The sequence below is a fragment of the Sesamum indicum genome, linkage group LG3, assembly GCF_026168435.1.
Source record: "Sesamum indicum cultivar Baizhima isolate 11 linkage group LG3, ASM2616843v1, whole genome shotgun sequence".
Taxonomy (NCBI): domain Eukaryota; kingdom Viridiplantae; phylum Streptophyta; class Magnoliopsida; order Lamiales; family Pedaliaceae; genus Sesamum; species Sesamum indicum.
Window position 1 is genome coordinate 18725770 of NC_142659.1, and position 27300 is coordinate 18753069.

Sequence of the window (27300 nt, forward strand, 5' to 3'; positions counted from 1 at the left end):
CCAACTTGTACACATTCAGACCACTGCTACTTTGTTATGGAGTTGAATAGGAATTCAAATATTTATGTAGACTGCAAACTGGAACACTGTAGTGCTAGCTTAGCTTAACTTCTATAGTTGAGCATATTTCGCCAGCAGTGTAAAAATGAGCAGCATCCACAGTTGAACTTCTGCCTTCACCCTCACTTCACCATTGCGATGAAAGCCGAACCCCACAAAGCTCGGTCTGGGCGTCGCTGCGACTACTGGAGACGCTGTAATGCCGACAAAGATATATAGAGCATCGATGAGAAGATCGGCTTGAATTAAAGTTAGTGATGAAGTGAGGAAATTTGCATACCTGTAACAGTTGAATTAGGCCTTGCTCCGAAGGAAACTTGAGCCGGAGGTGAAAGCGAAGGTGACGATATGCCTTCATGCCATCACAAGCGAAGGAACGAAATTAAGCGTCATACAATGTTCTCATTCATTTTCCCGTCTATGTTTAGAACAGGTCAAGAGCAGCAACTCCCTTTGAAAATACTAATAGATAAAAGATTTTCTGAACGAAAGAAACGGCAGCGCAACCCTCTTATGCGAGTAGTAGCGAGTTTCGTTTCTATTTTAAAAGTTTAGGGGTCGTATTGCCAATTTATTTTTTTATTTTTGGGAGTTTTGTGCGTATTAGTGTTTTCACAGGGGAACATAATCAACCCATGTTTAGGGCGTAATGAGAAAAAAATTGCAATTTACCTCCCATAACTTATTCTATATTTGTAATTTTGGTTCTATTGTTTTACGACTCAGAAGATTTAGTCTCACAAGTCCAAAAAATTTGCAATTTACATCTTATTACCCATTTTCATTAAATTGTTAACGGAAGGAGCACGGGCGCTTGGACTTGTGGACTAAATCTGCTGAGTCGTAAAAAAAAACCAGAGCTAAAAATTGAAATGTAGGAGCATTTATACATATATACCTGCACAGGTAGAAGTGTCAATGTGGAGGTTGCAGAGGAGGGGTAACTGATGAGCAAGTGTGGCGTTGATTGGGAAAGAAGAAGACAAACTGTTGTCATGGAGCAATACACAAATGCAAGTGGGGTTTTGGCTGTAGAGTCGGTTGAGGCTATCACAGCACGACTGGACTGGCGTGGCAGCCGTGCCCTGGACGAACGGTGCACACGGGGCCAGAGGCAGCAAACTCGGCCCGCATTCTGCAACGGTGCTCTGGGCAACGGCGTCGGCCGAAATCCAACACAGGAACACAAGGAGGAGAGGAAGAAGGGAGAGAGGGCAAGACATACTGTTCAAATTTGGTTGATAATGTGAGTCTTGCTTTTGGTTCATGATATCAAACTCACGAACTAACTGTTCCCCTATATAGGTGAAACTGCATTGCTTGAGCATGAACTGGAGAATCATGCATCATGTGTGTGATTCCATGCATGCATACCACACTTTTCTGGCATCCCTTTGAGTTTGTCCCTTGTACTGGTTGATCAGATGCGACTTTTGATGGAGGAAATACATGCATCAAAGTACCTGACATGGGATTGAATTACTCGGATCACTACGGCAAAACATAATATTAATGATATTAAGTGATAATTTTAAATTCGTCTTTGAAAATATTTCTTGAGTAACAATGATCAAGCTCTCGTCACAATATAATTACACGTAAATCACGACGAACTCTCCTAAAGTTTAGTATAATTATGAATATCCTGTAATGTTTGATGAAGTTATGCAATTTTTTGGATGTTGGGCTGAAATTGTCAACTCTGCCTACACTGTATATATTTTTTAAAAGAAAAATAAGAAATTGTAAAAAAATCGAAAGAGGTGGCTGGAGAAATTTAAAAAATTGTATATAAAAGATTGTCCACTTATTCCATAAAAAATCTTCAGAAAATTTAAGAAAATAAGTAGAATTATACTTCATAGTTACAAAAGCATTTTGATCAGTTCATCATAAAAAATGGAATAGTTCAGGACTAATGGATTCAGCTAGTTATTGGGCAATCGTTAAAATTGGAGGTATTGATAATTTTTCGAATAATAAGAGCAATTGTAATTATACCAAACTTTAGGGAAGCTTGTTTTAATTTATCCTACAATTATTAGGGCATGTTTACATTGTGGGATGGGATAAAAAGTAAAATTAATTTTGGTATCCGAGTTTTGTCATTAATAATACTATGATACACGAGTAATTACAAATAACTCAATTAGGACTCGAGTTATACTATTAATGTCGCTTTGGTACACCAATAATTACAAATGACTTAATTAGTACCCAAATTTTAATATTAATATCACTTTGATACCTAATTCATATTATTTATTTATTTATTTTATTTTTGTAATGGCCATATTACCCTTAGATAATAAACTAAAAATATTAAATATAACAAAAAATTTGCATAAATTTCTATATGGATGTATTTTATTTTTATTTGAACCAATTGATTTTTATTTTCATACTTTGTTATCAAGATTATTATTTTTTAATTATTTTGATACTTTCTACTATCATTATCTCTTAATATGTAAAGAAAAACTCATTGTTATACATAACTTATGTCAGTATTCAAGTCCTGTGGAATAAAACTTTTCATTGTGGAAGACTTTTTTTTTTTTTTTTTTTTTGCATTTAATAAAATTGTATTGCAAAACTTAGATATAGATTCAATAGTTTCAATTTTAGGTTATAGATTCTCAAAATTTAGAATGCCAACTCAACTTCTCTATGGTTGCAATGTGGGTAAATACCACTTTTGGTACCTCAATTATCTTATTTATTCAGATTTGATCCATTATATTTTCTCCTCATCAAATTTAGTCCCTCAAATGTAAAAATTCCATCAATTTTGGTCCTTTCATTGAAAATCCGTTAATTTTGACGAAGTTTTTGTTTAAAAAAAGAAAAAACCACCCGTTGTGAAATGCGTTGTGGGGGGATTCGACGTCTCTATTCAGGGAAGTGCGTTCTTGGGGGATTCGACGTTCCCAAAGGTATAACTGTGAATGCTTGGGCAATGAATCGGGACCCTAAGGCCAACAGAAAAACGGAGAAGTTCAATACAGAGCGATGCCAGGGCTTGGAAATAAAACAAGAATCTGTGCAATTTGCACCATTTGGACACTGGATTTGGTATGGGACTGCGAATAGTTTCATTCGTGTTGGATGCTTTTGCTCAGCCGATTGGATGTTTTTTTTATTACAAATTCTTTTATATTTTTTATTTTAATTAACATATATATGCAGCATAAGAGGAAATTGAATTTTTCGTCCCTTATTTAGGCTCAATGTAATTTTTGTCCCACTAGTTATTTCTTACTAATGGTCTCATAAGTTACAACATTTATCACTTTTCGTCACTTCGTCAGATTTTGTTCGTATTTTGACCCCCAAAAGAAAAAGCTACAAAAAGATATATTGATTATAATGTATGAGACGAAAAATGCTATTTTGTCATAAATATACAAAGATGACATCATGTATTTATATGAAATGTATACATTAAATGGAATAAAAATACAAATGTCTGATTACAGAAATGCTAAACTTTCAATCATAATTATTATCTTTTTCAATCCCGTAATCCTTATCATGATATTCACAATTCTCCGATCGGGATGTACCTGCTCCTTGCTGAATAGCAATAGAAAGTTCAACGACTAATTGTATACCATTTGGGTCATACAGGTCATAATTATGGCTTTCCATCGCAACTTGTGGAGTACGTATTGTCTCATCTTCTTGAAATGCAACTTCAGTCCATCGAGAGTCATTAATGACTCTTCTGGCTTTTGTTTTGTAGACAGACATCCAGTCCACTTTGTCTCTCTTCATGCTAGAGTACTCCATATAGTAGACTTATACTGCTTGTTGTGCCAAGATGAATGATCATTTGTTCTTTTGGTATACTTTCTTGAAGTTTACATCAAGGAGGCGATAATGAGGATATACCTTCATACCTCTCACTAATCGACCCAACGCCCTTTAAACAGAATGAGAGGAACATATATATATATAGGAAACATCATAACAGCCTATCGAACGAGTACTGGAACAATATTGTCCATAAATTTAAATTTAGAGGGTAAGTATTACATTTGTTAGTTTAGGGGGTAAATGTTACATCAATAATAGTTCAACGGAGAAAAATGTATTTTACCCTATATTTAATTAATATTCTAACTCTAAATTAAAATAAGATGTACAAATTACATTAATGCACTTCAAGTTAAAGAAATAATCAATTAACTTAAAGGGTAAAATACACTTTATCCTCATGAACTATTTTTGATGTAACATTTACCCTTCGAATTAACAAATGTAACAATTACCCCCGTAGTTGAACAAAAATGCCCCTCTCGTGCCTTGACAATTATATTACTTTTAATGTATTTTAGTATTTTACACATTAAATTATTATGAAACTATTTTCTATTTAATTTTTTTAATAAATGAAGAATTTAAGTTAAAACCAGAGTAATAATTAATAATATAGTAGATACACAATAAATATAATATAACCAACAACTCATATATGCTTTTTACAAGAAATTAAAAAATATATATGCTTAATCAAAAGTTCAATATGTTTAGAAAAAAATAAATATATATATTTTATCATATTTTTGAAAGAAGATGTATTCAAAAAATTAATATGTAATTACTTAATTTATCTAAAAGAATAAATAGATAAATTAATTTTATAACCAAATTAATAAAAAAAATTATGATTTTTTTTGGTGTAGTTATTATAACTTTTCATTTTAACTTTGAACCTGTAAAATATAATAAAATTTGACTATTTAATTCACTTATTATATTTTGCTTTATTATAATTAAAAGATCTTCTTTCCAATTTAGAAAAATTTCATTAAGCTTCAAATGTGAAATTATTAAAAAACCGAAATTCTTTGAATTAAATATATACATATATATAATATAAGAAAAATATTGTCCATAAATTTAATTTTTGAGAATAAATATTATATTTGTTAGTTTAGAAAATAAATATTACATCAAGAATAGTTGAGGAAAAAGTATATTTTATCCTAACTTGAATTGAATTGCGATCACCTCCATATGAACAAATCAATAAGTTGGGGGGTCTTCTTCTTCTTTAATTATTTATTTTTTGATTTTTTAAATGATAATTTTGTAATATTAAATTTTATAATTTAATATTATATTAACCTTTTAGTGAAAGTTGATTTCATATATGTGCAAGAAAATGTAATCAACCAAAAGTACTTTTTTTTTTCTTTTTCACTTTAAAAAAGATACCGAACCCCACAAAAACTTTGTAATTTAAATAAAAAACACAAAAGAGTAATGATGAAGTAAAAGAATCATGAAAAAAATACTATCATTTCTTATCTATAAATATATATATATATATATATATTAGCATTCTAGAAAGTCCAATTATATTATAAAGATTGAAAAAAGTTTAATTATAGAGAATACAATTATTTTAAAGTAACTTTTTTTTATAAAAAATATTTATAGATTATAGCCGGTCGATTATTTCCTGCGAATATCCCAATGGTTTTGTAATGAAAAAATTGTAGAACTTTCTGACAACCTTTTCTCCATCGAAAAATTAGTCCCAAAACCTTACGAACCAACAACCATGAACAAATGTTAGCAATCCGTCAGAATTTCCAACTGATTTTACAACAACCTTCAGACAGTGTTGTATGCCAAGTCTAACCGTCAGTAAAACAAATTAAATTGTCAGAAAATTCCAGCGAATGTTTTCAGTTGGAAAAAACCCCCCGGAAAAACTTGGACGCAATAAATTTTGCGACATATGGTTTTCGAGGGACAAAAAAATTTCACATCATTCAGTTTGTCCGACAATCTTTTAATTTCCGAAGGAATTGTCCAGGACGTTGGATCACTACATAATATCCGTCAGAATACGTCAAAAATCGGCGGCCAACCAATTAGTTCATTTAGAAATAGTACAGGTGATCGTTCGTTGCATTGATTATATACTCCATAGAAGATGAAGTTAATGGAAGTGGGGGCAAAACTAGGCAGCATTCCAAGCAATATTCATTGGCAACGGAGGTGTGGGGTTGAGTGGGGACTGAGGCATCTTTCTCAATGTTTTCTTGCATGTGAGTATAAGCTGTGACATCTCTGTCGCTTCCCAACACCAAATATGTTATTAAATGTGCAGCCCGAAAAGAGATGGGATTTCTCAATCATTGAAAACCCGTATTATAACTAACTCCGATCAATGCTCATCACATACGTCAAGATGAAACTAAGTTCACACACACCACACACACTAGTTTATTGCCTCTCTCTCTCTCTCTCTCATCTTTGCTTCAAGATTTGTTTCTCGTAAATAATCATGGCCTTGGTTTCCTGGCAAAGAAAGAGCTGGAAAGACTTAAAATGCACAGTCGCTAAGAGGCTGTTGCCACCTCGAACCACCTTAAAAACTTCACCCAAATGCATCCTGCCGTCTCAGGCTCAAACCACCTTCAAAACTTCACCCAAATGCATCCTGCCGTCTCAGGTTCTCTCTCTCTCTCTCTCTCTCTCTGATTTCAGAGCCACATAATTTAAATATCTTAATTTGAATTTATAAGGAATTTATGTAAGAATTTCAAATTTATTTGGCCAACCATTGTAATATATTTTGAAAGATTATAGCTAGTGTTTAGCTTATTCAATGAATTCAAATCACCATAAAGAAATAATGGTAAATAGCAATGACACATATTTCATAAAAAATCTTGGAATTTCATTGCTAATATAGATTAGCAACGAATTCAGTAAGAATTTTATTTGTTTATTAGTTCGATATTGATTTTAGTATCTATTTCTTCTACTGCTATTCAATCATTTTCTTATAGTGAATCTATCATAAATGAGGTTATAAATGATATAATGGGTTCAACAATTATTTATTTTATGAGCCAAGTATGTTAGATAGAATTCAACCATAGATTTTAAATCCACAATACTCAAATCCATCAAGTCAAATGCACCTTATTTCATATTAAAACCTCCTTCAAAATTTTGAATTTAAGGTATTAATTTATATATAAAACTTGAGATCCTAAATTTATAAAAATTAAGAGAGGAACCATCCAATTCAACCCTATACTTACCCTAAAATGAATTAGAATTTTATGGTATAATTGCAAGTGAAAAGGAAAAAAATGCAAGTAACCCCTTGTGATATCGCAAATGAGCAAATTTCCCTCTGAAGAAAAAGTTAATAGCGATTTAGCTCCCTATATTTTTTAAAATACAACAATTTACTTTTATATATTTTTTAAAATGAAGCAATTTACTTCCATGTATAAGGAGGTAAATTGTTTTATTTTAAAAAGTACATGAGGGTAAATTGCTATATTTTTTTCATAGGAGAGTAATGTGCTCATTTTTAATATCACAGAAAATAAATTACTATTCACCCAAGTTAAAAGTGTTTTATGCTCATAAGAAGTTAATTGCATAATTACCAAACATTATTTGACAATTTGGTGTTGCAAAATGAGATCTGGCAGGTAGTATTGTCTGCTGATTTAAGATGCATCAAGTGCCAAGAGAGAGTAGCAGCCGTAGCTTCAGCCATAAGTAATGGTGATATGATCTGAAATTTTGTCAATTCTTTAAATGAGGATTGTGGTGCATTTTTAAGTAAGGGAAAAATGCAAGCAACTCCCTTGTGATATCGCAAATGAGCAAATTATCTCCTTATAAAAAAAAATAAATAGCAGTTTACCTTCCTATATTTTTTAAAATACAACAATTTACCCCCTTATGATTTTTAAAATGAAGCAATTTACCTTCCTGTATAAGGAAATAAATTACTTTATTTTAAAAAATACAGAGGCATAAATTGCTATATTTTTTTTATAAGAAAATAATGCGCTCATTTACAATAACACAAGGATAAATTGCTATTCACCCTTTGAATTAATTCTCATCATCTGTGGTTAATGTTTATACAGATTTGGAGTCGATTGTGGTGCATGTGAGGGAAAAGAAGGTGGAGCTCACACGCAAGACCATAAATCATTGATGGAGAAGCTAAAAGTGAAAACCAAATGACCAAGTTTTGCTAGACTGAATGTATTAATAGATGTGTGAAATTGTGAATTCTCCGCAAATAAAAAGATAGTAATGCAGTTTCTTAAAATTTGTGAAAAGAAGTTTATTGACTTGTGTGGCTCTTTCGTTTTTAAGAGAATTTTCATTATTATTAGTATGTGTTGCACACTAGAGCTCCTTCAGACTGAGTAGGTGTAGAAAATAAATATCCATGTAAGTGTAATTCAACCAAAATTATGAACAACTCATATTCTAAACCATGTTATGAATTGGGATTCCAAAATGAGAATGTGCCTGTCTCTGTCTCATCAATATCTGTAGGATCGGTTTGCAAATTTCATTTGAAGAGATTGATTAGTTTGATTGTCGTAGGCATGATCTCTTGGAAATGATATTGATCATCTCTTGTCATTTGTTGAGTTGTTTCCTTTCCGATTTGTACTTTTTCCCTTCATTTTTATAATATTATATATAAGTATAAACATATTAGAGAAAGATTAATCATTGCTTTGAACTTTAAGCATACGAAAGAATTTTTATGACTTACTTGAAGTTTCAAAATTCTCTTTTTTCGTTCACTTTTTGCTCTTATTGTCCCAATGGCGTTAACTAATGCAAGTATTCGTCATTCATCTTGACTTGATATAAAGAGGATTATGGATATGTGCTTCATTTGTCTGATTGTTTGCTTCACCAACTAAGCCATTAGAAGCAGTTGGATCATCTAAACTCAAATTTGCAGGCCAAGCACTTGATTTTTCAGCAACACTATCTAAAGGTTTTGTCAACATAATTTTTGTCTCTTTATGAGCTTTGCATTGCATAACAAGATGAAAAGCTATCCTTATTTTCTGATTGCCGAATACCATCTTAGGCACGGCATTTCTACTCTCCTCTCGTCACTTCCACACCCACTTCCTTTGTAAGAAATTTATTTCTCACATTCTTGGTCCATCTTTTCTTGATGTACTTTTAGGTGTAGAACGTGCATTATATAATTAAAAGACTTTTAAGATATGCCTACACAATATGCCTATAGACTCAAATTTGTGATAACTGCATTTAATTTCCTCTTGCTGCCTATCAAACATCACCATTTTAACCCTTGAAAATTCACCATATGATTTCATTTTGAACACACACAAAAAGTAACCAATATGTAAAAATGGTTCTATGAATTCATTGTTCAAAGATTCAAGTAATTTTACTCAAAACAGGTTGAACTCATTAAGCGTATATATCTCAGCACCATGGTCCAATAGTGGGTTCTTTTTCAAAACTATCGCAGGCTTTCCGTGGCGACAACGCGTGTCCTCAGTATTTTTATTTGTACGCCAAGTTTTCTGAATCTTTTCATAATTAAGAACAAAATTGTACAAAGAAACTTGTCCTGTCACCTATTTTTTTCAACACCGAGTTTGTTCCTTCACTTCTAGTAGTTGTTGTTACTAAAAGCCATAGCCCATTTGTGTCGCAAGTTATACATGCCATTCAACCATTTATTACCATTAAGATTATAATGACCAACCATACTTTTTCATGATACCTCGAACTCTTCTTCAGATTCACAACGTTACATGCACTTATCCCACAAATACTTAAACCCTGAATCATTGTTCAAACTGCCTAAATGAAAGGGAGCATTTTGATTGATATACCATTGACACAACCGATGATGAGCACATGAAAATATTGTGTCAATTGCATTCATCATTGCTTGGCATCGATCTGTAAAAATAGTTTTAGGTGGTGTACCACCCATGGACTCAAGAAATGTTCTAAACAACCAGTTCAATGAACTCTCAGTTTCATCTGATATGAAAGTCAATGCAAACATAACATTTTGCTTTTGATGATTTATGTCCACAAAAGAGCATCAAATTGTATCTTTTCTTTGGTAAGTGGTATCAACTGAAAGTACATCACCAAAATATTCAAAATCAATCCTACATCAATGGCCTCTAAAGAAAAGGTTCATCACTTTGTTATGACCATCTACTTGCATATTTTAATAAAGAAAAGGTTCGTTGTTGGCCTTATTCACAAAATACTACAACAACTCAGAAGCATCTCCATTTTCAATTTTTGTATGTTTTCTTACTCTTGAATAATGTTTATATGCATCTTTCCGAATAAATTCTAAATGCTCTGGCTCTTAAGCTTCTCCTTCCATGTAAAAAACAACATGAGTAATAGGTATTCCGATATTTACCAATGCTTCTAAGTTAGATTTTTTAGCATGTGAAATGTTGCGCGATGATCTCAATAAATGTGTTTGATCATCTACAACCATCATGATTATGATCTATAACAAATCTAGTCACTCTCCAATCTCCCTCCTCCCCTCCCCCAACTCTAACCCTTGTTTTATATTGAGTTGAGTTATCAATTTTTGATATACCGGTATTTTCTCATTTGAATGTTTTTAATCTTTGGTACCTTGACAAGAACATTCAAATTCTTTTGCTTGGAGTTGATTAGTGCCCGAAAAATAATGTTGGTCGTTCTTTTTAACACTAAATCCTTTGGCATGTGCATATTTACGATTCATAAATAAGCATCTTCAACACTTTTCATTACTTGACTAACTGCCATTTGAATCTTCAATTTGCTATAATAGAGCTTATAGATATGCATTAATGATTCTCCATATGTAAATTATTCCTTGAACCGATTTGGATCTTCATTATCAACTTTATTTGACATATGTTGGTTTTATTCCATTGTATTTATTTTTCTCAATTTTTGAGAATTTTCTATGTTTACACAAACAAACAAATAATATTGGCGACATTAATATTATAACATATATTTATATACACATGATTTACGAACACAAATACATATCAACGCACAAGCATACACACACACTCAACACATACAGCAACACACAGAACAACAAAAAAGAAACACGTACAGAACACATACACACACAAACACTTATACAAACACACATTGATACAGACACACTAACAAGGTTTTAAAGACTGAACTTAGGAAACAAGGTTTTAAAGACTTGTTGTCTACTATTGTTGTTGATTGCTAAAATATGTATGGATCACTAGAAACTGCACTAACTATCAAGTAGTATAATAAATATTGATCTCACGAGGACTTAAATCAAATAATTATCAAAACTATGACTAGTCTATGATTATTTGAATCATCAAGAATCAAGTAATAAATCATGACTGCGAAAAATAATTACTAAGAGAACAAGATAAATAAAAGTGTTGGAGAAGATTTGATAATGAGAAAGATGCTAAACCTATAGGTCCACCTAATTGAATGTAAAATTTAACGGATTAATCTAACAAGCAAGTGTTTTCATATACTGAGGTTCTTTCCAATTTAATTCGATATACTCTCTCTAGCTATACCATACCTATTATTTTCAAGGAAATAGTGGATCTCTCCACTCTAAAACTTGTGACAATAATGCATTAAGATCTGTGAAAAAACCTATGCAACCGGATGAATCATGTCTATGTGTGTCAACATATCATTTAATTTACACTACAAATTACCCTATCCACTATGCCGAATTCTCTTCCGGTTCATATAATATGTGTCTATCCCAAACCCCTCGTCTGGAGGCTGATGATGTAGGCAAGCATCCACATGAACTGCAGTTGAGTAGTTTGAGTGACTTATAAGCTTCAAAGACTCATTTTCTTAGCAATATACCTTTTCATGATAAAATTGTGAGGCAACAAACAATACTCGTATAAAACATCAATCAAATCAAATGCCACATCAATTCTCAACCCCGATATTCTTGTAGAGTCAAGAGTTTTCAAGGCATTATCTGTACTTCTCAGCAGATGATACGGTAATATCTTCTGTAATCATCAATAAATATAATTAAAAAAGAAATTCTCTACCTCTAATTTGTACAAATTTCAAGATACCACTATAAATTAATTCGAGATCGTTTTTATCGAAGAAAACCGTACATTAGCTAATTTAGCTTTTAAATAATTTTCATACTTGATAATATAATAAATATAAAATTATCTTTTCTTTCTTTGATTAAATTGTCTATAGTTGAATCACATAATTTACTTCAATGAATAAAACCCAAAAGACATTCCAAATTTAAGTGATAATATAAAGTTATATGTCACAAATGAATTGCACGATTCAAGAAGATGAGGGTAGAGACTTTGGTAGAAAAAGAAATAATACAAAAAAATATTTTTATATCTAGTTTTATTTTAAAAAATGATGTCGTTATAAACAATCAGATTGATCCATTTTGAATCATTTTCATATTATTTTTTTTTTCTAATCCATTATTTTTGGTTGTAATATGAATAGTTATGTTAGCAATCAAGTTTTTGTATCTTTGTTCAACTTAATTTATTAAATAAAGTGGTTGGTTTTATATTTAAATTTCTCATTCACCTACTAATTGGTTTGGAAAATCAAACATATCATATATTCATTTACTCATTACATAAACTACATTATTCAAACTATATATTTTTATGGTCGTTAATTAAAATATACTTAAAATTTATTAATTAAAATTTAGTAAATATTCAAATTTACTAGTCGAATTTTTCAACAAATATGACCACTTGAATTGTCTAATCCCAAGTTTACTTTTCATGGAAAATTCAGCACATATTTGCATCTTTTCCTCTCTTGCAGTTTTTGAAGTACTTTGACCACCAACCGGGGAGTCATGTCAAGCACCAAACACAACTTAAATAGTGGATCAAAGTTTTGGAAATTGGATCGGTGATTGAATCGGATAAATTATTAGATTATTGAATCATTGGTCCGATCAAATTGATAATTTGGTTGACTCTAAATATATAATATGCATGTATATATATTTGTAACATATCAATCGATTGGATATATGAATCGGGTCGAATACATGGCCGGTTCCTTGTTGAACCGACCGATTCAGTTCGATTTTGAGAACACTTGGAACAAGCTTGACTCAACAAGGACTAGAAACTCTACTCCACCAATCCAATATAAATATTGCAATACTGGAATTTTGGGGAATGATGGTATCTGAGGTGTCTATTTCTCAAGCTCAAAAACAAAATTCAGACAGATCATGCTAAGGAGTACTCAGAGCTCAACTTACTAAACACCTGTTGGCCCATTAATAACCAGAAGGTTGAAGCGTCGTGAGCCCAACCCAACCAGCTTCTGTCGAGGCACGGATGGAGCAACACTCAGTCGAGGTCCAATTTCAGTAAACCTAGGACTCATCCACCTTATCTAGACACATCAGACTTATTATATACGCCAAATGACACCTCACTGTCCATGCACGCCAGCAAGGACGCATAGGATAGCTATATCGAGTTGCAAGGTAACCGCTTTTATGATCTTAGGCTCATATCTTGCTAATTTAACAAATTCTCTTCCTGCTGGCATACGACGTGCCAAGCAGGGGGGATAAACATTATCCCCAAAAAAATAGACATTTTAAGAAATTAGGGGTATTTTAACTTTCCATAACCATCCCTCAATTCTTTCATTATCTGTTCCTATATATAGCAGTCCAGGTACGTCAACAGGGTTACAAACTAATTCAGTAAGTCCACACGATTTTTATGCATTAATATTAATTATAAAATATGAAGTGAAAATTAAATAGTTTGTCACTAAAAATATATACTATGTGACAATAATTTTATATTATCATAATATAATTATCAATGACAAAAAATTTACATAAAATTGTCACTATAGATAATTAGTGAAACATATATAATGACAACAGAACTATAAGGACAACAAATAAGTTGTCATTAATTGTTTTTAGTGACAACTTTATGCATATTTTTTTGTCACAAATTTTTACTAATGATAATTTTCACAAAATAATTATGATTAATGAAACTATAAAATTTAATATTGTGACAAAATATTTTTTGGGTCACTTGAAATTTTTTGTTGCTAATCTACTTTATTTATTTATTTATTTTTTTGTCACATGAGCTTCAAGAATGATAATTTCTACGTGGTACGCATAAAACTCACATATTTAGCTAGCTGACATTACGTTTCACCATAAGTTTCTTAATTTATTTCATCTCAAACACAAATACAAATTTAAGTATCCGAATTGAACTCCTATTTTACAAGTTAGTTTATGGATATTCTTCAATTTCAAGATGATTCTTCAATTTATGTGGTGCTACTAATAAAAATTTTGAAGTTACGATAATTAAATGAAAAACCAATATTCAAACATTTCGAAATACAATATACGATATATTCGTTTTGTAATATTTAATTTGATAATTAATATAATTATTAACTAACTAATTATATATAAAATCCAAATCAAGTCATACACCGTGATTATTGGCATCAACAATTTTTCCTAAAGGAATTGAAAATTGCACCTTACATGTGCCTTTTTTTTATAAAGGCGGCTTTCAGTGTTTAAAAATGTTGACGCGCACCAAGACTTCTCAATTACATTAAGGGGGAAAGAATAGTTTTTTTTTTTTGGGTAAGAGTAGTCAATTTTTATTAATTAAAATAAATTGATTACAAATAATGATTTCCATCTACATTAATATTTAATAAAAATTATTGCAATTATTATATTCTTTTCAATAACACTTACTATTACAATATATCTAACAAAGATTATTATAATAATCGTATCATACTCAATAATACCTACTATATAATAGGTCAATTCCTGCTGTACAACAGACAACATTCCAAGCACCTGACGGAATTCGAGCCCGCAATTTCTAAAATTATGGGATCCTAGTTTCGCCGATTGAGATAGGGCTCGTTGACAACGAGGGAAAAATAGTTGATAAAAAATTTTGCAGCAACTAAAACAATCGAAGTGAAATATACACCATATACTGCGAATTTTACAGAATTACAGTCAAATGTTGAATCAATCTTGGACCATTTTGGTAAAAATAAAATATTCAAACATAGTCGTCTAAGAGTTGTGTAAATAATTAAATTAAACAAAAAGAAATTCATATGGTCTAAATCAATAAAACATGACCAAATAGAATGAGAAGTCAATGAACAAGGGCATGAGTCGTCCCACTCAAAATTTAAAATTCTTGATTCTTAAATATTAAAATGCCAACGTGACATAAACGTTTTATTCTCCGTACAATAATATAAGGGAAAAATTATATTAATATTTTTTGAAATTAGGTTAAAATACATAAATATTTCCTACTTTTTTTAAAATTACGATTACACTTATGAGATTATAGTTTTAATTACAACTAATTTCATACTCGAATGCAAGACTTATATAAACACCCCGTGAAAAACATTATAATGACACTTTTGAGGTTTTAGTTGTATTTCTTGATACTATTTATGCAATTTAGCCTAATCTTAGAAAAGTGTCAATATAATTTACTCTAATATAGGTAAAATCAGAGTTTTAGCTTTGCCTTGATCTTAGCAATTGGCCTACATATTTGCAAGTGGACATATTTATAAGAGTGAAAATGCAATTTGGCCTTATGTGATATGAGAAATGAGCAAAAAAATCTTTGTGAAAAATAAAATAGCAAATTATCCCATGTGTTTTGAAAAATGAAGCAAATTACCACCCTATTTCAGCTATTTATCCGGGATAATTTGCTTTATTTTTTGAAACACATTGGGATAATTTGCCATTTTTTTCCACATAAGGGTATTTATTCATTTCACATATCAAATGGGAATTTAACCCTATTCTTAATGTATGAGTTCGAATTCTTTTGAATGTGTGAGTATTTATCTTTAGTTTATTTGAATTTTAGAATTTATTTTCTAATTCTTGGTAATAGAAAAATTGATGTGAACAGAAACTTATTACTTCTATAGAAAAAGAAAAACATCAAATTTATCTCACCAATTTTTTTTTTTAAAAAAAAAAGACTTATTTTCTTGTTACATTTCTTTTTATTTTTGTTGCCTAACCAGCAGCTTCTATGGGAAACACAATCGTCACAATAACATGGAAATTTGTATGTACGCAGACACCTTCGTACAAACAAAATTACCACATCTTTCAAGATCTAAACATACAAAAACATAAACACAATTATTAAAATTTGTCACCCTGAGATCTTATTGTTAGGCTGTACAAATTATTTAACTTCAATCATAATTAAACAAAAACCCATTATTTATAGTAAACTACTTTCCGCCGCCGGGACGGCGTTGAGATCCAGTCCAATATTCTCCGCCACCCTCTTTCCGCCAAGCTCAGCACCATCAACGGCTTGGTTCTGGGCCCTATCGCCGCCATCTTTACTGTTAGAAGCATCCTTCTTGAAGTACTTCACGGCCACCCTCATCCTTCTGAGAATGGCAAAGAACTCCTCCACCTCCTCCTCTGTCGGCGGCGGCTCCACCACCTCCTCCGCTTGTTCTTCCTGCTTTGTCCGATCATCTGGCACGGTAGCAGCCTTCTCCTCCCTTTTCCTCTTCCTCTTCTCCCCCTTCATTCTCTCTCTCTCTGTCAGTGTATTGAAATCTATAGCTAATGCGCCAGATATATAGATATAAAAGGAGGACTTGACTTTGGGATATATGCTCGACTATGTTTCTTTCCTGTATTTAGTATTTCAGAACGTACTTTTATACTTTCACGTATAAATTATAAAAAGATAATTATACTTTCATCTCTTCGTATTTAATATAATTATAAATAGATTTTATGTAATTTAAAAAAATAATACAGCACTTTTGAAAATCTACTTTCATTTAATAAATAAATTATTTTTTAATTAAAATTTATCGAATTATAAAAAATATATATATAATTATATAAAATTTTAACGAAAGAGAATATAATTATCTCTAAATTATAACAATGACTCCTTTTTGTACGTAAGTGAATATTGTTGAGTGCTGAAAACCAAAGTCATTTTCAAGCATTGGAATTCGACGACGATGGAGCTGCTGAGGTCACCTTAATGACGTCATGGTCCCATCACCATCCAATGTGCCACGCTCTTTCATCTCACGCGCCTATTAACTTGGAGGGATTAATTGCATTGTACCTCATATGGAATTACTAATAAATATAAAAGTCATTGAAGAAAAGAGAGGGCGGTCCCATTCATTAAAAATAAAGAAAAATACCCATTGATTAATAATTTATTTAAAGAAGAATTAAATTAATACCCATCGATTAATAATTTATTTATATAAATTATACATATTTTTTTTAAAATTTGCATATGAATTCGCCAAAAATATCAAAATCATACACCTGATAACCATTACTATATTTTCCAGCCTAGAAACTAAAATTACTAATAAAAACACAAAAATATCCATGTTCGGCCCATATATTCATATTACTTTACTTCTTTTAAGGATAAAAATGCTCGTAATAGGTGTTACAACAATGTTTGTGAGGATGTGTAGAACAAAAATATGTACTTTTTATTATTTACACCAAATTTTAATTTATGTCTAAACAGTATTTAATTTTTAAAATATTTTCAAGTTAATTAAAATTAATAAGTTTTAGATGGGCATAACTAGGTTAGTTTACTATCTTTCTATTGAACTTTTATATAACATCACACCTTTTTGATAATTAAAATATTAAATTATTTTTAAATTTATTAATAAAATTAATTTTCAAATTATAAATTTAAATTAGAAAATTATCGCACTGGCCTAAATTATTTTAAATTTGTAAACTTTGAAGTTTTTTTTTTCTTTTATTTAATGTCAGTAAAAAGTTGCTCGTCTGAGTTGTAATAGATTCGATCTCTTTAGGCTAAGTTTCTTATAAGTCATGAAAGAAGGACCTATAAAAAATACGTTAGCTGTCCAACGCCCAAGTCAGAACGTACTCTATCGCCAAAATCAGTAAGTAGTTTAGAAATGATAGCGTAGAAATAGAATACAATAATGTAAATGTAGCAATTATTGATAATAAGAAAGTGAGTGCTTTGTGCTTATGTATGTTGTGAAATAGTTACCCTCTATCGGAGGATACATGCTTGCTTTTATAGTCATAGTTCCCTACTACTTGAAGGAGTATGACCCCTTTGGGACTTCGGTGGGTGGTTTCTGCTGATAGACCTTCATGACATTTGGAAGGAATTAAATGCAATGCACTTCACTATGTTAATGGAGATGAGCAATTTACTTGTGAAAAATAAAACAAGAATTTACTCCCTTGTGTATCAGGAAAAAAAAAATAATAATTTACCCCCTGACGAATTTAGTGAATCACATGCATTGCCTTTTTTTTTTAAAAAAAAAAAATTAATTTAAAATTTAAAATAATATCTATGTCCTTATTTAATAATCGTTGGATCTTGATCAATAAACGGTCCGAATTTAGCTCATAAATCAACGGTGTAGATTCTATATAATATATTTGAATATACTGTTATAATAAAAACTATTTATATATGAAAATGTAATTATATATATATATATATATATATATATAGAGAGAGAGAGAGAGAGAGAGAGAGTGATGGCGGATTTGGGCAAGAGGGAACGGCGCATCTAAGCGCAGGGGGTAGGCGTTGATCTGGGCACTGGAAGGGGATGGAGGAAAGGGGAAGGGAGGGGGAGGGGGAGGGGACGGTAGGTGTTTGTGCGTTGGTTGCAAAGGTTGTAAGCTAAATAAACTGATCACGGATCGGCATATGAAAACTTTGGAGGCTTGATTTGTATGACTGAAATTCTCTGTTTCGATAGTTCAAAATTGGACATTGAATTTGAAGAATTATGGCAATTGCATGCATGTAAAGGCTAGATCTTGGATCTGGAGAGAGGTGATCATGTTTTTGAAATAGTCACTATAATCCTTGTCCAGTACAATCGGAGTATGTAGTGGGGACGATGGATTCCAAGAGAGAATCTGTCCCCTATCAGTATTTGACAGAATGTCTTATGTGTACTTTTAGATGATTTAAGTTCTTTAAGTCTTTGGCCAAACCAAACAACAATTTTTTAGTTCAGAATTAAAATCCATGTCCAATAATTAAATCATTTATATATAAAATAATCTAATGGATGAATAACCATACATACAATTTGATCTCATTAGATCATGATATTAAAAAAAATAGAAAGAAAGACATGTGCTGATATTTCTTAGAGAAAGACATGCAAGAATAAAAGTATTGTAAAAACTTTTATTTTCTGACAGTATTTGGTACGAAAAGACGTAATATTTTGAAAATATCTTTTTATATATATAAAAAAGAAGTGATAAAACGAAGAATTTGTAATCCAAATGCGCAAAAAAAGGCCTAATCAAATATGATATCATAATTTGATAACATAGAATTCAAAATGAAACCAAACAACATAGCATTTGAACTAACAAATACTTTATTATCCTGTAGACAATAAACTTATAACGCACAATGTGCGTCCAACATTGTACGAGCTTCTTCAAATGGATGGATCAAACATAAAGACTAGGAGACAATCTTGGCTTGAGAAGAACTTCAAGTGGGGTGGCTTTCATATTAGTAGCACCGAAACTACTTGTCATATCAACCATTCCATCCGAAAGCTTTTCAATGTCAAACCCATGCAAGAAATTAGCAAGTGCAAGCTCCATCAACCCAAGGCTGAAAGAAATTCCAGGGCAGATCCTTCTGCCGCCACCAAAAGGGAGCAATTCAAACTGCTTTCCTCGAACGTCGACCTCTTTATGTTCGGCTAAAAACCTTTCAGGTCGGAATTCTAGTGGATCAGTCCAAACACGAGGGTCATGGTGGAGTTTCCATGCATTCACAATAAGACGTGTGCCAGCTGGGATGTGGTAGCCGGCCACGATGCAGTCCTCCACCGACTCTCGCGGTGGCAATAGCGGCGATGGTGGTTGGAGCCGCAGTGTCTCCTTGATTATGGCTCGGATATAGACTAGTTTTCCAATGTCTGATTCCTTTACTAGTCTTTCTTTGCCGATGTGCTCGTCTAGTTCTTCTTGAGCCTTTTTAAGGATGTGCTGATTGTTAAGTAGTAAACACAATACCCATATGAGAGTTACTGCCACCGTACCGCTTCCTCCTACCATCATTGGCTGCAAAATCCATGGAAAATCTTGGTTATTTCATACTACAATTTAATATAATGTATTTTGAGATTTTAACATGTCTTCTGCTTTCATAATTTCCTGGGTTGTGGCCAGATTGGTGAATATATTATGATTATTGCCTCTTGCACTACACTAGACAGAGCAACGGGATGTTGGAATTTATTATATATATTTATAATTAATTAAATAGAATTTAATAAAATTATAACTATTTTAAAACATATATATTTTAATTGAACAAACAAAAAAAGAAAATGAATTTGGCAAGCAGTTTCAGCGAATTTTCGGTGGAAAAATCTCCAAATTTTCAATTCTCAACAAATACTTGATGAAATTGAGTAAGACTGATCTTGTTAGAATCGTTTGGACGACAGGATTTGAACGGCTATGTTCTCAATCCGTGATTCATCCCGACGGTGGAGAAATGGCAGCAAACAGCTTCAGCGCGAATTTTCGGTGGAAAAATTTTCAAATTTTCATATCTCAACAAATACTTAATAAAATTGAACTAGGTTGGTCTTGTTAGAACTCTTAGGTTGAGGCGAGTCCATTGGTGGTGGTCCGTGATCGTGGGTCGCTCCAGTGGCGGCGAATCGACGGCCGAAGGTGGTCGTGTTAAAAATTCATTATTTACGATTGATAAAACTTGAAATTGTTTGTGGGGAAATGTTCGTCTTATCAAGGAGAATTGAATGGTATATTTGATGGTTGACAACTCGCTGTGATGGTGCCAAAATTTTAACGAGAAGTTGGCAATGATTTATGGTAAAACAAAATAATTTTTTTTAAAAAAAAAATTGTCACCGCAATGACACATAATTTTTTTTTTTTTTAAAGAAAAACAATGTCACCGCGATTAACCACCGAGGTGACATAGAATTTTTTTTTTAAATATAAATTGTGACACCGAGATTAATTACTATAATGTCACTTACTTTTGTAAAATTTTTCAAAACACTTCAAATTTTTAATTTTCTATTTTTGCATTTTTAAAATAATTCCCCGCGTTTGATGTTTTAACAAGAACACCAGAATCAATCAGAGTGAAGTTTCATTCAGTTACCTGGCAAGTAGCCTTGGTTATCGTATCAGCATCATAATCAGGGAACTCCCGAGCCACCTCATCAGCAACACGCATCATCTCCGCCATGAAGCTTCCATCTCTTTCACAACTTCTGCTGTGTTTCTTGTGCTCCTTCAACCACCCTTGTAGTAATCTATCCATCTCTTTCCCCGTCTCCTTCGCCTTGTTTATTCCTCCAAAGCAATCCAGCCACTTCAGATACGGGAGCACATCAGGCAGAGTCAGAACCCCCATCGCACTCAAGAACTCCGTTATCACCTCATGCCATTTTTCGTTTCCCCCAAACTCCTCATTCTCACTCTCCACGACGTCGCCCGCAACTACTCTCACCATCACGCTCAAGCTCAGGTCCCCGAACACTTTCCTCATCTCCAACACCTCCCGATCGCCGTTGTCGACACATGAGTTATACAACGATCTCATCAGGGCCCTGATTTCTGTTACGTATAAATGTCCAAGCATTTCAATCTTGCGGTTGGACAACAGCTTTTGTACGGAAATCTTGCGGAGCTCCCGCCAGTAGGGGCCGTATTCTCCAAGCCCGAACATAGAGAAATTGTAGCTCATGTGTTGAATCACTGCGGTTCTCGGGCGATTGCAGAAGCTCATATCGTTGGTGGCGAAGCATTCTTTTGCTATTTCCAAACTGCTCACGATCAGTGCGTTGTGTACGCCTAAACGAATGCTGAAAATTGAGCCGTATTTGTCTGCCATATTTGACAGGATTATGTGAGGTAGCTCAGGCCCGGAAAGCAAACGCAGGTGACCCAATATAGGCCATCCTCCGGCTGCCAGTGGAGGTAACTTTTTGTTCAGAATTCTTTTGTTGCCCGTGGTCACTAGGGAATAGAAAGGTGTAATCAAAAGAACTACGAGTAGAGTAAGCAACGCGGTGAGCGCCCAAGGTAACAGGTCCATTTCTAGGTGATGTAGGCGAGTCGTAAGCTGCATCACTATTCACTAGGGCACGTATGTAGGCTGTACTAATGAGTGGATGTTGGTGATAGACAATGCAAATTCGACTTGGAGCGCAATCAATTTATAATGGTAGTTGGATATTTTTGTACTCGACTAGTCAATTATTTCGTTATGGTGCTACTGGAAAAAAATTTTAAGGTGTTGGCGCAATTTCAGAGTTAATTGTATTTTCAGTTCATATTTTAGAATGTTTGCTAAAATTAGGGCTGACAACGAGTCGAGCTCGACCATTTTTGTTGAGCTCGAGCTTCTGTAATTTTGAGCTCGACCAGTTCGAACTCAAGCTCGACCAGTTCGAGCTCAAGCTCGAGCTCGACTCTTATAGTCGAGCTTCTGTAATTTCGAGTTCGACCAATTCGAGCTCGAGCTCAAGTTCGACTCCTATATGTTGAGCTTGTGCTCGAGTTCGAACTCGAGCTCAATATGATTTTTTAAAAAAAAAATTGTTTTTTTGGTTTTTTTTAATTTTTTTTGGTTTTTTTATTTTTTTTATTTTTTTTGTTTATTGTTATTATTATTATTATATTAAATTATAGGAATCACCAATTTTTTACATAAATTTATAAGTAATAAAATAGATTGTATAATGTATACTATATTATAAATTCTAATTTATTGTTATAAATATAAATAACTGATTAGTTTAGTAGTAATATAATTAGTAAAATGTACGAAAAAAAAATATTTTGAACAGTTTAAAGTTATAGAAAAGTATCAATTATTTGAAACAATGCAATTGAAATACATAAAAATATTTTATAGTTGAGATTAATATATGTTCACAATTTGCAGTAAATTTATATATTTATAAATGTTAGTATTACATTGATGTAACTATCATCTTACATTGTTGAATAACATGGGTTAATCGGACTATCAAAATTCAGATTAGACCATTAAATATGATCATACTTATAGAAAAATATACTTGGTAAAGTTTTAGACTTATTCGAAATACGAATGTCAAGATATCGTACTCGAAACATAAGAATAATCATTCAAGTCGGTGTATCGTAAAATCAGGTCATGTGATTTTAAACCAAACCATCCGGTATGATCTAATGGACACGGTTTTATATATATTTAAATTTGGTATGAATTGGGTGCCCAAATTTTAAGATATTATAATTATTGATTAAATTTTGTGATGTCATCATATATAAAATAAAATAATAATTAAAATTGTTCAACCATCACTATTATTATCATTATCATTATTTTTAGATTAATTCATAGAAATCACTAAATTTTGACATAAATTTATAAATAATAAAATAGAGTGCATATTGCATAGTATATATCCTGATATAAATATAAAACTCAAAAATAGATAAAAAAAAAAGTGAATTACTTGTCAATTTAAAAAAAGTACAACGTAATACAAATATATATATTAAAATATAACATAAAGTTTATATATGTCATATTAAATAATAATTTTAATTACAAAAAATATTATAATTGACTAAGTTGTTGGTCATATTATCTTTGTATAAAGATTAAATGTATAAATAAAAGTACCATAATTTATTATTATCCAAAATAAAATATATGATATTGATTAATAATTATAATATATGGTCAATTTTGATTATAAAATTGATCAAATATTAAATATAAAATTAAATATATAAAAAAATTCAAAAGTAAAAATATATACAAAAAATAAAAAAAATAGGAAAAGCTCGCGAGCTGGTGAACAAACACAATTGAGCTCGAGCTGAAAATCGAACTGGCTCGCGAGCTTCGTACGAGTTACATGGTTGTTAAGTGATTAGCTGTTTAAGAAAAAAATTAGCCGAGGAGATTTTGAAGGGAACAACATCATGTGAAATGGATGTGCTCCTTCTAAAATTGAAGAAAATTAACAAGCTCGAAAAAAAAAAGGCTAAATTCCATTTTATCCGCTTGTATTTTTCTGAAATAATTAAAACTTCCCTAGTGTTTTCGAAATAATCTACCCCCCACCTCCCCGTGTTTTAATAAATTCAGCAAAAAAAAACTCATTCCTTTAGAAACTAACAGAAGTTGGGATGCACACACCTAAAGTGCGTTGGGCTTGATTTTTTTTTTTTTTTTTTTGTATTTTAACATTTTTTTGTCTTTAATATATAGACTACAATACCCCTATATTGTATCTAAATTACTATGGTCCAATCTTGGGGTCTGATGCCCCATAGTTGTTTAATTGTGGTATTGACCCCTTGTCCATGAACCACTGTTACATTTTTCACTTCTCGATTGCCGTCAACGTTAAGTGAAATAGGTGAAATGATGTATATGGTATCAATCTTATTTATTGGTCCCTAAGTTCAATGTCGGCTCCATTAAACAAGCTGCAGTGCTAGTATGCAATTTCTGCAGTGACCTTGAAATCTGGTGTCTTAAGGTGTTTCATTTGTTATGTTAAAATGATCATTTGATCACATACACATTAGGATGTTCCCAGTATTTGCAATCTGTAGCGACTTTGCGTCGATTTGGCCCATTGCTCGAAAGAAGTTTTTATAGGATTTTTATCTGCCGGAACTTTTACTTCTGAATTCCGACAAACGAATAATCATTGAGTCCTCCTCTTTCCTGACAACATATACAAAAAGACCCGCCAACAGTTAAATGATTAGTAAACCCTTGAGAGATATAACTATAATTAATTTCTTCAATGTGGGCTTTGTTTATTCATACATTAATCTGATTCATCTGTAATCTCTATTAGGATTATGTTATATATGTTAATTAAATTTACGCATTTAACTATAATATAAATATTGGTAAATTTGCAGGTTCAAAATAGATGCATCGAAGGATGGAAAATGCAACATGAAATTTCAAGGATTCACATGTAACTTATGACTTTATTTCACTTGATGATAATTATGTCTGAAAACAAGTTAACTTTATTTTGTCTCCTTGCAGCTACTACATTTGAAAGTTTCTTAAGATGTTTTTATTTATTGCACTCCTTTTTTTTTTTTTTTTTGTAGTGATGAGGAAAATTACATAATTATCAAAATACTCATATATTTTTAAGTATTTTTTTAGGTTCCTATGACTAATTACATGGGGCCCACTGTACCAGGAAAAGCAGCGGCGGCAACAGGCTTTACAGGAGGTGACGTGGCTCATTTCCATTGGAGCCACGTGTCGTATACACAGTGAATACCGTACGGCTATAAATAGCCTCATTTATGATTATTCAAATACGTTTTTTATCTCATCGTCTTTATCGCTATCTTTTGATCTCGTTCGATCTCATTTTTATCTTTTCGACCCCACTTTTCTAACTTAAGTATCAGAGGGCCATCGCCGATGGCTATTCGGCTAATCTCACGTTTGCTTTGTTTTCAGGATCCACTAACAGGTAGTTCGAAAGAAAGTTTCAGCGACCCAATACTGCGATCCGACCCAGCGATCTAATCCCGATTTCACGCGACCTACATCAGGTAGCGGGCGCAATGATTCCTTACATTGGAATTATGTATTGAAGTATTATTTAAATTGTTGGCTAAACTATTTAATTATTACGGGATCTTTTTGTGATGAGTTTACTCATATTTATTTTGGGAAGGTATTTCAAAGTTTGCAAGATGCCCTATTGGATTTTTTGAATTAGGTCTATAACCATTTTTCATTAGTAAAGAAAATTAAATCACTAATTTCTATGAGTGAGGAATGGAATTTCTCACAATAATTTTTTTGTGAAAAATTTATAAACTCTTATTGGTTTTGAGTTTTAGCGAGGACAATAAGCTGTCATAACAAGTATTCGTACCGAAAATACTATTATAAGTCAAACTTTTAGTAACAAATACATCTTCTTTTATAACAACATTATAAGCTTTTGTGAGGACAAATTTGTTACGATAACTGATATATACTATTATAAAAAATCATGCTTTGTTATGAATACATTTGTATCGACAAGCCAAGTTCGTTACAAGAACTTCCAATCGAGCTTTCAAGCACAAACTTTGTAACGATAAATTTTTGTTGCTAAAAGTACTTGGAATGAAAATCAAACTTCTCGTAATGAACTGTTCTGTTTATAGAAGTGAAATTTTCAGTAATGGCAGGGGCGGGGGGTGGCGCGAGGGGGAGGAGGGAGGCAGCTGGGTGGGGGTGGTGGTGATTGGGGAGGGGATCGGGGTAGTTAGGGTTCTTTTATATTTTTTTATATATAATAATTATTTTTTTTATAATTTTTAATTATTTATATATAATATAAATTAAATAATTCATTTAATTCAATTTTTTATTGTTTTAAAATCTAACAATTGAGATTAATTGATTAGATCTAACAATCATTATTTAATCAAAAAAGATCCAACGATCATTAAAATAAAAAATAATATATATCAAATAAGCGTATAATAGTCATTTTATTAAAAAAAAAAAAAATCAACACCGTTAATTAGATTTAACGGAAATAAAAGATTGAGCTATGTTTAAAAAAAAAAAAGAGTGATTTTTTGACTATTTCTAAAACAAAAAAGAATTTTTAACGATTTTTTAAAATATAAAATGATTGTATGCATTTTAAAAGTAAAATAAAATAAAATCAAAATGAAGAGAACCTCTATTTGTTCGCCAGACCAAACCCTAAACAGCATTTATTTCATTATTTTAGACACAAAAATCTTTAATTTTTCATTTGGATCTTAGCTTTGTAAAAGGAATCCGACCCGACAACATCAAACATCATTATGGGGTTTCAGTTCATCTTTGATAATTAATGTGCTATTGTCTTAATTGAGTTGTCAGCAGTTGGGCAGACGGATCATCATACTATTCGTCTTACGTACATAATCTAATCTCTTCGCATGTTGATTGTTTAGCTCAATTTTCGAAATTATCAACATCTGCCTAATTCTCAACATTCCCTCACACGCTGTTTTTTCTTTTGTCCTTAATCCATCTTTTCAATTATCTTAAATCGTTATCTAATTAAAATATGCATATATGCACATAAAAATATATTTAAAGAAGAAGGGAATATCACAAATTTAAATAATTCGAAATAAGCATGATGTATGTACATAGCACTATGATATATATATATATATATGGAATGTGATTTTTAGAGGAAATTTTAATTAATTTGAAAAGAGTGGACGGA

At 31.7% G+C, this 27300-nt stretch overlaps 3 protein-coding genes, 1 long non-coding RNA gene and 1 pseudogene across 4 annotated transcripts; 1 reads left to right on the forward strand and 4 right to left on the reverse strand.

Moving 5' to 3' along the window:
- Positions 1-1403, reverse strand: LOC105158033 (Bifunctional inhibitor/lipid-transfer protein/seed storage 2S albumin superfamily protein). The gene is made up of 3 exons (XM_011074636.3): positions 959-1403; positions 341-412; positions 1-254 (listed from the first exon to the last, which is right to left on the reverse strand). Exons 1-3 carry the CDS (start codon positions 1401-1403, stop codon positions 112-114), a joined length of 660 nt encoding a protein of 219 aa, XP_011072938.2. The 3' UTR covers positions 1-111.
- Positions 1404-6236: 4833 nt separating this feature from the next.
- LOC105158034 (uncharacterized) lies at positions 6237-8233 on the forward strand. The gene is made up of 3 exons (XR_016064828.1): positions 6237-6532; positions 7533-7608; positions 7980-8233. It is a non-coding gene; the product is annotated as an uncharacterized LOC105158034 (long non-coding RNA).
- Positions 8234-9077: 844 nt separating this feature from the next.
- LOC148788769 (protein FAR1-RELATED SEQUENCE 5-like) lies at positions 9078-10372 on the reverse strand (annotated as a pseudogene).
- Positions 10373-16038: 5666 nt separating this feature from the next.
- Positions 16039-16579, reverse strand: LOC105158035 (uncharacterized). The gene has a single exon (XM_011074640.3). It carries the CDS (start codon positions 16539-16541, stop codon positions 16221-16223), a length of 321 nt encoding a protein of 106 aa, XP_011072942.1. The 5' UTR covers positions 16542-16579; the 3' UTR covers positions 16039-16220.
- Positions 16580-19334: 2755 nt separating this feature from the next.
- Positions 19335-22238, reverse strand: LOC105158118 (cytochrome P450 CYP82D47). The gene is made up of 2 exons (XM_011074756.3): positions 21186-22238; positions 19335-20107 (listed from the first exon to the last, which is right to left on the reverse strand). Exons 1-2 carry the CDS (start codon positions 22155-22157, stop codon positions 19484-19486), a joined length of 1596 nt encoding a protein of 531 aa, XP_011073058.2. The 5' UTR covers positions 22158-22238; the 3' UTR covers positions 19335-19483.
- Positions 22239-27300: the final 5062 nt, after the last annotated feature.